Source organism: Gymnoscopelus microlampas (genome assembly GCF_963454915.1).
Source record: "Gymnoscopelus microlampas genome assembly, chromosome: 2".
NCBI lineage: Eukaryota > Metazoa > Chordata > Actinopteri > Myctophiformes > Myctophidae > Gymnoscopelus > Gymnoscopelus microlampas.
This window is the reverse complement of record NC_139939.1, coordinates 28,979,865-28,992,364: the sequence shown is the minus strand read 5'-3', so window position 1 is coordinate 28,992,364 and position 12,500 is coordinate 28,979,865. Positions and strand designations below refer to the sequence as shown.

Sequence of the window (12,500 nt, the reverse complement as noted above, 5' to 3'; positions counted from 1 at the left end):
CCTATGAACAAATATTTGGCGGACCCCCTGTAGTAGCTCTGAGGACCCCCTAGGGGTCCCGGACCCGCTGTTGAAGACCCCTGCTGTAGAGACTTAGGGTGGGACGTACCTCATTGAACTCTGGGTTGAGAGTCTTTTTCTTTACTGTGGTCTTGTACTTGGACTTTTTCCCCATTTCAGGCCCCAGGTTACTGAAAAACAAAGAACGACAAGAGACAGTTAACCACTTGAACACTAGCATCCCTATTCTAGGGGGAACATTCGCTGAAAATAGCTGATCTACCACACGTCGCAAGTCGCGACGCAATACGTTGTGAGTTGTAGATCTGCTACTTCCCGTGAAGAGATTTGGGGTAGTAGAGGGAGGAAAAGGGCAGAGCAAGTACAAGAGTCAACTTGTTAATCAACAGTAAAATACACACAACGTAATGATTTAGATATGATGCACTATGGCTGTTGCCCATAGCTTGAGAAAGAGCCAAAGGTCTTCAATCCTCTCAGACAGCTCCCAAACTGCAATTACTTCTTGTTAGATCTAGGCACTAACTAACAGGGGTGGGAAAAGTACTCCATTTGTTTACTTAAGTAAAAGTATCAATACTGCAATGTAGAAACACTCTGTTAGGGCACGGTCCCACCGCACTTTTATTTTACACTCTGGGGCGGAATCTGCCAATGCTTTGTCAATGCAAATGCGTGGATTCTTGGAAAAAGTAAAAGTACAAAAGTAATAGCATGAAAATATATTTAAAGTACCAAAAGTAAAAGTACTCATTATGCAGAATGTCTCGTTTCACAAGGTATAAAATTGAGCTCGGACATCGGCTATTTTCAAATAGCCAAAGATTAAATAGGGCTGAAGATGTTAATGTATGTTTTGTAATAATAATTCAAATCTACAAAGTAAAAAGTAACTAAAGTTTTCAAATAATTGTAGTGGAGTACAATATTTGCCTCTGAGATTTAGTGGACTTTGTATTTACAGTAACTTGACACACAAACTCACCAGAATGCCCAAACAGCAGCAATACAAAAATACAGAATGAGAGAACATTTCTCCCTCTGAGAAAACTTGAGAGAAATATGACTTTGTATCAAGCGAGGGGAGTGAGAAATGCCATGCTATTATTTTGACAATGAGATAGCAGCATGCACTCTAGCAATGAGGCGACAGAAGGTTTCCCAGAGGGCAATGACTGTCATCATCAGCATAAATTCCACGTCAAGATGTTCCGGCAGGGAGAGATATCTCACTCCCCCAACTTCACCCCCTCAGAGCAGTGACAAATCCTTACCAGGACAGTTGATTCTGTGCTTGCCTTGGGGCTGCCTCACCAGGATAGGAATGAGTGATTTAGGGGTGGGGGGGGGGGGGTGTAGGCGACAGGACGGGAGGGGGACTTGATAAAGTGGGAGAGAAAGAGGAAGAGAAGGGAGAATGAGAGGGTGGGTGGGGGGCGTATTATGTGTGGTACAAGGCACCTCCCAGTGAAAGAGGATGGATAGTGAAGGTGCAATTAAAAAAAGGCATGGGGAGCTAAAATGACTCATAACGGACAGAGCCGCCAAGGGAGGAGAGCAGAAAATAAACTGCATGATAGAGGCAGAAAGGAACGTGGTAAAGTACAGCTGGATAGACATGTTGGATATATAATGTTCCAACAGCAGAGCTAATAATAACTGCTTACTTCGCAAACTCAGGTTTTGCGCACGCACGCACGCACGCACGCACGCACGCACGCACGCACGCACGCACGCACACACACACACACACACACACACACACACACACACACACACACACACACACACACACACACACACACACACACACACACACACACACACACACACACACACACACAGAGAGGGTGCCAGAATGAAAGACGAAAGCCTGTTTAGTCAGCAGGAAATATTTGACAGCTGTATGTTGTCTCAAATAAATATTGATGTTTTAACATTTTGGATTAAGTGTCCAGTAAACTCAAAATCTAAAATAACAAACAAACATCAAAATGTTAATTGAATATCTAACATGTCCTTTTAAAAAGTAACCAAATTGGTTTTGAGGCCTGTGACTATAACACACTTTGCACCAGGGTGTATCAGATGTTCAGATGAATCAAGAAAGAATTAAGGATTAACTTTATTGCTGACCTGCATACAGGTGCATACAGGTGCTGACCTCCATACAGCAAGCACCTGCATATGCTTAGCGTTCATACAATACTGTCTTTCAGAATGGCGCTTTCACACATGGCCTGCATTTAATTGCATTGTGGCCATGTACACATGTGTTTCACCTGTTTCAGTTGAAACGGCCCCATCCTCCCAGAAGGCCCCTGCTAACATGCAAGAATTAATAACTCAGCCACTAAGACTATAAACAGTGGAAACCGCTTGTAGTGATCACTGTATACACAGTGATTACAGTGATACAATGATTACAGGGATCAAAAAGCTTGGAATAGAATTATTCCTATTAAATGTTGTTTAAATAATTTGCTTATAGTAATGAAGTTCATTCATAGGCATCCGTCCGTCAGTGATGACGATGGGTTGCGCCTGAGGGCGCAACCCATCGTCATCACTGACGGATTAATGAAGTAAGTAATGAAGTAGTAAGGCTTAAAATGTTCATTTGGGTCTTTCATACATGAGGCTATGGGGAAAGAAATAATAAAACTATGGTAATAATAATAATAATAATAATAATAATAATAATAATCATCATAATAATAATCATCATAATAATAATAATAATAAAAGGTCGTGAAACTTTGCCTCGCAGGTGTGTGGACAACAAAAGTTGTTTTCTCTCTATGAAAAATGTGCTCTACTCTAAGCTTATGACAAAGTGCCAAAAACAGTTGCGGCAGTGAAACTTGGTGTTCTTTATTGTGTAGTCTACTCAAACAACAAGAAACAATGATGGCTAGTGATGGAGGCAGAAAACGATTGTGCACAAGGAAAGCATCTGTGGTTGAGGCCGCCCTCGTCAAGTGGATTGATAATGCCTGGTTGCGTAAGTGGGTGCGTGCGTGCGCTACCTTTGCCATGACTTCAGGGACATACGCCATAGGCAATGAGTATTTGTACTCGTAGAGGACAGGTACCATTACTACGTCACCATTCAATTTAGTAGATTGTGCCTTCTTGGCCATCTATTGACCTGAAACACACACACAAACACGTTTAAACTTTACACCAGCTGTACACACACAGTTGTGCACACACATACAGGGAAAGCATCTGTGGTTGAGGCCGCCCTCGTCAAGTGGATTGATAATGCCTGGTCACATAATGTCCCTTAGCGCGGGCCACAGCGAGGGAAGAGGCAGAGGAACTGGCAGTGAGCCAGGGAGGTGATTTCAAAGTTTGAAATAGGCCGTTTTGAGCAATTTAAAAAGAGCAAACAGCGTTTAAGATGCTGCAGGGGGAAGCTGCTGAGGCTGACATGGTGTAATGCGATGAATGGCTTCCAGACCAGTGGGGGCAGATGAGAAAAGAATACATGAATACATGAAGGAAAACATTTGGAATGCCCATAAGAGTAGAATCTACGTATTTTCAAGCACTAACATTAAAAAGCTAACCTGACGGCACCCTGACCTACGCAAATTAATAGCAAGTATAGGGAAACTGTTCTATTCATTATCTTATTTTCAAGTAATAAATACAAATGTAAATTTGTCATACAGATCATGTAGTAATCTGCATGAGAAAAAAGAAAAAAGAAAACACATTTTGGATTGTTGTTGTGTGCCGGTTCGTTGGTCTGGATCTGCAAGACCATGGGCTGCTGGTGCATCTGCTAGCAGCGATTTGCTCGAGCCGTCGAAACAATGTGAACTGAGATATATATACTATATGATACTGTAGGCCCGTCTCCCTTTTCATGTTCTAGTCAGAAGTGCTGGAGGCTTTACAAGCAAGAGGCCTGTCTGTCCTGATGGACTAGAAGCACTCTTATTAAAAACTGCAGTAATAATGGTCATAACTGAGCCAATAGAGTAGCGAAGTCCTGGCGTCACTCGTTCATCCCCTGGGTTGCGGAAGTAATTTCTCTACAGAGAATAACATTGGGTCATCTTAGAATCGTCTCATATAAGAATTGTGGCCAAAAATAAACAAACTGTCTCGCGATATCGTCAGGGAGGTGGCTCTGTATCGTTATGATAGTCAGTCACTTATATTTGATACAGTCTGTTTCTGGCGAAAATGTAACTAATTCGGCAGAAGTAACATTAGTGTTTTCTCACTGTCAGTTGATGCTTCATATATATGAGTCAATTCGCCGGGATCATTTGTTTATTTTTGGAACACAGTTCTTATTTGACGCGACATTAAAGACGTCAATGGGAATTCAGAATGAGGGGGGGGGGGGGGGGCGTGACCCAGGTAGGATGCGTAAATTATGTCAGACTTCGGTGTAAATGTGTGTATCACATAACTAGTGACCAATCTCAAAACCATGGAGCCATTATCTGAATTGAAACATAATTTTGCCTCATACAACATACTATCTGATATGCAATCTGGTGTTGGTGATTGTGCAGTGGAGTGATTCCAGAGTCATATTTCTTAACAGTCACAAACTGTAAAAACAACAGCAACAACAACAACATTATATCAGATTCACTCAGCTGTTCAATATGACCATATATTGAACATTGTTGTTATCATTTCTATGCCAGTGATACAGTCCCCTACTCGAGGGTGCAACACCTGTATATTTCTATCTATCCTAAATTAAAATGGGTGGGTGGGCCAATGTGGGCTAATGCAGCTATGCCCAAATATGGAGTGTGTTGTCTAACCTCAATGTGTTGTCATGGCATCAGGCACAGACAAATCAGTCAGCTCCAAATATGGGCACAAATGGGGCATCAGGGATCTCCATATATAAAAAGGATAAGGACTGACAGTTACAGAGATCTCCATATATGGGCATAAAAGGGACGAGGACTGATACGTAGATACAGAGATCTCCATATATGGGCATATCAGTCGGATCGGCGGTGCGACGTAGGTGACCTCTAGCTAAAGTTAAAAGTTGGTAAAATGTGCATATACAAGCAGTCAAAGTTGTTAATATTGCAAGGTAGTCAAAATCCAAAAAAAGTGGTTGCACTGTATGGTACCATGTGTCGGAACTGAGGTAGGCAAGATGAACTTGTTTCCATGGTCATGGAATGAGTTACAGGCTAAACTGAAACTTGAATACCTTATCGCTTTATAAGATGTAAAAAGGTGAATAATGGATTATGTTCTGGTTTTTAAACATTGTATTACCTTTTACATTTTTTTGTTATTTTTGTTATTGACATGTTGTGTACTGCTGTTGTTATTAGGTAAGTAGTGAAGCTGAAATCTGTTAGGATTCCTTTTCTTTACTGTTACCAAAGTAAACGGTTCTGTGGCTACGAAGCCACTTGTCACATGGCAGCATCTGAAACAGTCTGTGGTTGGGATGGCTAGGATTTTTGATAAGTCTGCAAGCTTTCTCCTCAAATCCATATTTATTACTAGGCTTTGTGTTGAAATGTCTGACAACATGGCACTTGTTGAAATGGCTAAAGCTAAATGTATACATGAGCCTACATGGGCCTTAAAAAGAGATAAGACCCACACAATGGGGTTATGAGCGTTGCATGTTTGGGTGACGCATGCAGATGTGCTCTCATGAGAAGCAAGAGGATGCCTGCGAAAAGCAATTTTACTCCCTGCTCCACGTCTGACACATGGAGGTTCACAGAACTGCTATTGTTTGGACCTGGTCTCTTCACTCCAGTTTGCGCTAATTAAACCAAGACGATATCTTCAACACAGTCTGCTGGAAAAGAGAGGGTTATGGTATTTATACCCTGAGCTGTTCTGAGATACGTCCCTGTCCCTCTCGTTTCCTCACCGCTAGCAAATATATCATGATAAGAAGACATTCCTACCACGTACTCTCTGCTACATCCTGACAGGACGTCTGGAAATACATAGTGTATAATGTATGATTGACCTTGAGTATGCACAGTGGACAAATAGCCCTTATCAAACACATGTAGAATATCCAATCATATACACTGTGAAAATCACACCATTTCCTTTCCTATTCATTGGCTATCTCGTCCTCTTTGCCTGGGCCCTATAACAATCGAATGTGGAACAATAGAAGACAGAACATTTTCTACTGGAACATGCTTTTTTGGACATTCTACATGACGCTATGAGGATTTTTCAAAAAACCCTGAGATTTCACGGGGATGTGGTGAGTTTATTAACAGAGAACCTTTCTTACCAAAGTCTCCACAGGACCTTTAAGATGATCTTACTCTTATTATGGGAGTTTGGCCTTTGCAGAGATGGGCAGCTTTTTGATGGGGTAACCTCTCAAAACAAACTAATCAGACTACTACTAGACCTCACAGCTAGGACTCATCTAACCCCAGTTCATTATTGCTAGGGTGGGATGGCTCAGGGAAAAGGACAGAGTACAGCAACTTGCAATGGGCCTATTTTTTTCAAGATACTCAAGGGACCAGTGCCCATGTACCTGTCAAACTACTTCACTAGAGTGAGAAACGCCCACGGACCCAACACCAGAGGGAGCTCCACTGATCTTGTTCCCCCCAGATTCGGCATAAACATGGGGATGAATTCATTCTACTGTTATGCCACCAAAATGTGGAATGCCCTAACAACAGCCATCACAAAGTGCGACTCCCTACCCTCCTTCAAAACTGCCATCAAAGAGCACCTGCTCTGCAATTTTCAACTTGACCTAAACAAGTCTTCTAACTTGCCACTAGAAATGCGCCCCCCCCCCCCTCCAACACACACACTGTTTTTCTGTAAATATGCTTTCTTTTGTTGCTCCGAGTAGGATTTGTTGAATAGTATTGTCTCTTTTTATGTCTTTAGTCTTGATGAATTGAATACATAGGAAACAAGTCCCCAGGGTATTTTGTATTATCCTTTTAGAATTATTGTATAACTTTACCACTGTACTTTTTGCACACTGTATTTCAAAAGTAATGCTCAAAAATGCTCAAGGAATACAGACTGTTAGATTTTTATTACAGACGATTTTCAACAGGAACTCTAAGACAATACTTTTTCCTGGATACAATATATTTAATCCTGGACTTCTGGAATAGATTATTCTACTCTACTCTAGATAGATTATTATAGAGTAGCCTATACTACAAAGTCTCCTAGAACTTAGGAATGAAGTGTTGTTGCTGATATTTCAAAAGTTACTATAATCAATTATTCTACATTTTTACTTAAATTAAAACGTTCTGTATCAAGTATCTACTTGCCTTTTTTCTATTCAGCCCTTGATGTGAACGGCTAAGTTGTAAATTAAACTTGGATGGTTATTCATAATTATTATATTATTTGTTATTATTATGATTATTTGTCAAGTTTGTGATATATAAAGAGTCATTATGAGACATGCTTTGGAATTTGAACTTCTCCACAGTGAGTAACTAATTCAAAGGTGCACATAGTGATCATACACTGGGTGATTCATGTGACAACTTTAAGCTCTGTGGATATTCAACAGAGCAAGGAAGAAGAGAGGGTTCTGGTCAGCCCAGGTCCAACAGACATCAGCTGACAGCATTGCTTGAAGAAATCTCTAAATTAAGTATGCGCCTAATATGCACATTTGAACGAATATTCTCTAAGATGATCAAATTATTATTATTATTATAAACCAACGCCAACAAAACTCTGAGCTACGTTCTTTGGGCCAACATGTGGAGTGCAGTTGGTATAAATGACAGATATGCAGAGTCTCCAGTGAAGACAAGAGAGAGAAAAAGAAGAAAAGGAAAACCATAATTGTGTCATGCTTCACTGAGAGTGGACAATGAGGACTGTTAACAGCACTGAACCCCTAATTGCTCCTGAGGAGCAGGCTGTGGTGCATTCAAACTTAGCACTACATTAAACCAATAAGGCTACCTTGCAGATTATGGCAGATATTGTATGACCTATTTTGTTTCTCTATGCCAGTATTTGTTCTTATAAAGCTTCTGACAATTAAAGTATAGTGGCAAAATATATTCTTGGGTACCGGGTTTCCAAACAATTAATTTATAAGTTGTTTTGTGATAAATGCAATAGCAGTGATACTCCGTTACTACGTGCAGGGTTGTGAGTTCAAATCTCAAATTGTCTTCTTCGTTTCTTCATCTTCTTCTGAAAGTCATCATCTTATCTTTATCTACTTTTTTTTTTTTTCCTCTTCATCATTGTAATCTTTTTCTGTGCTTGGACCCGGGCATTGTCGCTTGCGGCTATATTTGTTTTTGTATGTAGCTGCTTTTGCTCTCTCTTGGCTTGGTCTCATTTAGTAAAAGAAGTTTTCAATTTCAATGTGACTATAGTCAAATATAGGTTACACACACAAATGTGCGCGCACACACACAAACAAACGTGCTTGCACACGCACGCACGCACGCACGCACGCACGCACGCACGCACACACACACACACACACACACACACACACACACACACACACACACACACACACACACACACACACACACACACACACACACACACACACACACACACACACACACACACACACACACACACACACACACACACACACACACACACACACACGTAGGGAGAAATGTATCAAATTTGCCTGAATCTCAAATGGCCAGTGTTACGGCTGGAGGCTAACACTGCTCTGACAGTTCAATAAGCCAGTTATGAAGTAAATTCATTATTGAGAAATGTTTGGACTGTTATCATACCCTTGGCAGTGGTTCTTGTAAAACCCGTGGGTTGGAAGAAAAGCTTTATTCAGTCTAGTCGGCAGAACTCAATACAGAATGCACTGAAGCAACGCTCAAACACTGTTGAAGCATTACAACTTTTGAAGATAAACAAAAGTCAAGGAAGTTTGCACACAAAGTACTAAATTAAATGGGCTTTGTTGTTATGAATAGGCTATAGAGAGATTCCTTGAAATTAGTACCTTGAAAGCAGCTGAGCTTCGAAAACAGCCATGATATTTTGAAAAAGAGCAAATCTTTGGGGCTTAGATCGATGTATGACTAACACGCCAGGGAGCTCTGTCACATTATGCATGAGAATGGACTGGTAAGGCACCCAGCGCCTCTACAGAAGCAATCAGTAACCAGGCAAACTAAGACAACAGAAAGAGACGGAATGAGAGAGAGACGGAAAGAGAGAGAGAGAGAGAAAGAGAGAGAGAGAGAGAGAGAGAGAGAGAGAGAGAGAGAGAGAGAGAGAGAGAGAGAGAGAGAGAATGAAGAGAGAGAGAGAGAGAGAGAGAGAGAGAGAGAGAGAGAGAATGAAGAGAGAGAGAGAGAGAGAGAGAGAGAGAGAGAGAGAGAGAGAGAGAGAGAGAGAGAGAGTCTGCTTTCTATCAAGGGTGTGTTTCTTCACCTCTTTATCCTCCGCTGGAAGTTCACTAGACACCCCCCCCCCCCCCCCAAAGAAAAATAGGATTCAAGATGAAAGCATTGGAGCATAAACTCTGTAACACTTCATTACTGTTTTCTCCATGTACTGTAAATATAGATCACATCTATCGCCTACTATAAAGGACTTCGGATCTGAAATTGTGCAATCGATGTGTGGAGGAGAGCTCTGAAGCCATTGGTTTAAATGTCCTTTTTGCGCCTCTAAAACGCTTAAAATAATCTAATATACACCAACTATTCTAACGCAACAGTCGTTTGGGACAGAGGGATGGCATTTTTTGAGACAAGGCATGATGTCTTCCACAGCTGTGGCACCGTCCCCAGCCTCAGGGAGAAGAGGTCCCTGAACGGGACAGTAAGTTGCGCCAGCACACACCCTCAGCATCCGAAAGTTTATGCTTCATGCCCCACTTGGTGGTGATTGGCGTGTCCGAGGGCAGCGAAGAGCAGTCTCCCCGGAAATGTATGTCTGAGCAATTAAGTTTTGATCGACGAATGCTTCACCAAACCGTCTGAGCTGGACCTTTCCCACTGGGTACTGATGCCAAAACCTGTCCATGGCCAATTGGCCATTCATTCTCTGGCTCTGCTTTCAGCACTATCAAGAAAAGAGCTATGATGGCCTCCAGCCACAATTCACACACAATTTATACACCACTGGCTCTGAAATGTTTTAATTTCAAGGATCGCCATAACTCTTAGAGTTACAGAATGGTAAGAGTCCATTTGGAACTTCTTAAAGAACCCTGAACCCTACTTTGAGAACCACTGATTTATACAAAGAAATGTATGTCAACATGAGTTTACAAAGCCTTTATTATATAATGAATAATCCTTCTCTTTTTATGTATTCATTATTTATAATTCTCCATTTAAATTTTTATATTGTTTTCCTGATCCACATAGAGTGGTCTACATATTTCCATTCCTGAGATGTGGCTGATTATAGCATTTTAATCTTGACCTACCCTTGATCTATTTGAGTGAATTCAGTAATTGATTTGTTGATTGAATATTTTTGTGACATATTTTTAAAAGTACAAACTAAAAAGACAGCAAATGAATGAGATACAAAAAAACAAAGGCTTGTTTCCACAACTGGAAAAAACAACCGACAATAAATATCATGTCCTTGGGACAGCCTCCTGATTCTTATAAAAATGTGCCCATTATTACTTTATTGTTTTTTTGGTTCACACGTGGGTGTGAATCCTGACAGGGTAAGCAGTTAAAGTGTCCCCTAATCCTTCTCCAATTCACTACATCAACTATCACACACAAAAATTCAAACATTACTCACATTTTGACAAATGGGTCAGAGTAGCCGTTGGAGTCCATGGCAGCCAGATGAGCACAGCGTATGATGCCCACCATTAGGCTGCTCTTCTCTGGGATATAGCACAGTGACACCAGTATACGTCCACGCTGGGGAAAGAGACATCAACATAACATTGAGAACTGAGGCCGATCCGATCAAAAAACACATCAAGAGATATCTTGCCTAGTAGCTTTTCAAGTATCCAACTGTTATTTGTGTATTTGTTGAATTTGACTGGACATTTAGATTTGATTTTATAATGTTAATTTGTCTTTTTGTATTAATTTAAAATGTTATTTTATTTTATTTTTTACTTTAATTTGTATTTTTAGTTGTACATTTGTATTGTATTTTCTTTGTTCAGGGCCCCAGGAAGACTAGAGGCTCATTCATGTGTCTCTAATGGGGATCCTTTAATAAACATAAACATAATCTATACAAATGCCATGTAAATCAATAGTTATTTTTTGTGCAGCCAAAATGATATGTATTTGGCCACAGACCCCCATCTGAAAATGTTTTTGCCAGGGACCGCCCCAGAAGAGAAGATTTGTGTTAAAAACATCTAAATTATTCAACATTTTTCAAACACTTTCAAGATTTTTCAAAAAAGTTCAAAAATAGCAGATGTACAAGCCCGGTTTTAATGGGTTAAGCTATCGTTGCTGTCAGTGGAAACCTTGTATGTTCAAAAAAAGAAAAAGATAAAAGAACCTATTTTCCAAAGTAGCTAATAGTCATAAGCTCTAATTAATACATTTTTGTGTTGTTTCAAACTGAACCCACAGACAAACTTAATCACTTTCCCTTTCAAAATGTTTCAAAAATAGCAAGAATTTTAGAACGGCTATCTTTTGCAAATTTTGCACGACACTGTTACGACGTGATGTTAAGAAAAAACAAACATTTGAAATATGGAGATCATTTTTTTTGCCCCACGGGTAAAAATGTGGTTTCTCCTCCACAGAATCTGTCATTCCTGTGGTAATCAATTCCAACAGCTGCACACACACAGTTTTTCTTTGTTTTTTTGTTGTTGTTTCTTTCCCCAAACATTCAATAAGAAATAAAAGTAAATGTAACAGATCCATAATTGATTAACACGACTCAGAGCCCTATTTAGACAATCTATGGTGCAGGGCGCAGCAGAACACAGGGCGCAGCAGAACGCAGGGCACAATTGTGTCAGGGGTGTCTCCTGGGCATTATCTGGGCACAAAGTGGGGCACACGACACAAAGGGGTTGTATTTAGATTTAAGAGTTTGCTGTGCCTTCATCATAGAAGTGCATTGTTATTTAGTAAGTTAGAGGAGACGCAAACACTTTGGTTACCGCTGAGGAAAACTTGCATTGGACCACCTATGGGAGCAGCATTAATAAGGTGATATAATGATGTCAGGAGATGCGGGGGAAACAAAAGCTCTCTGCATACCGAAACATCACATGGAAAGGAGAGGTGGACCAAACCACCTCCTCATGTCCGTCCAAGGGACATCTATACCTATTATTAGTTCAGTCAGATAACTCACTAATAGATTGAACCAATATTATAGAATGAGAATAAAAGTGTGGAAGTGTGGATGTAATATTTTATCTTGGCGTTCAGGCTCTGCTACATTTTTCTCCCTGCTCAGCACAATTAGACAACCATCATTAACCATTAAGACCAGGGAGATAGATATACAATAACAACCCCCCATGGAGAACA

General features: G+C 40.5%; 1 protein-coding gene across 1 annotated transcript in view; it reads right to left on the bottom strand.

Moving 5' to 3' along the window:
• doc2g (double C2-like domains, gamma) overlaps positions 1 to 12,500 on the bottom strand; it is a 36,711-nt gene that overhangs the window by 3,175 nt on the left and 21,036 nt on the right. Inside the window, exons 8-9 of the mRNA XM_084073166.1 lie at positions 10,774 to 10,898; positions 110 to 191 (exon numbers count right to left, since the gene is read on the bottom strand). Coding sequence (XP_083929292.1) covers positions 110 to 191; positions 10,774 to 10,898 — 207 coding nt within the window. The remainder of the gene's footprint in view (positions 1 to 109; positions 192 to 10,773; positions 10,899 to 12,500) is intronic.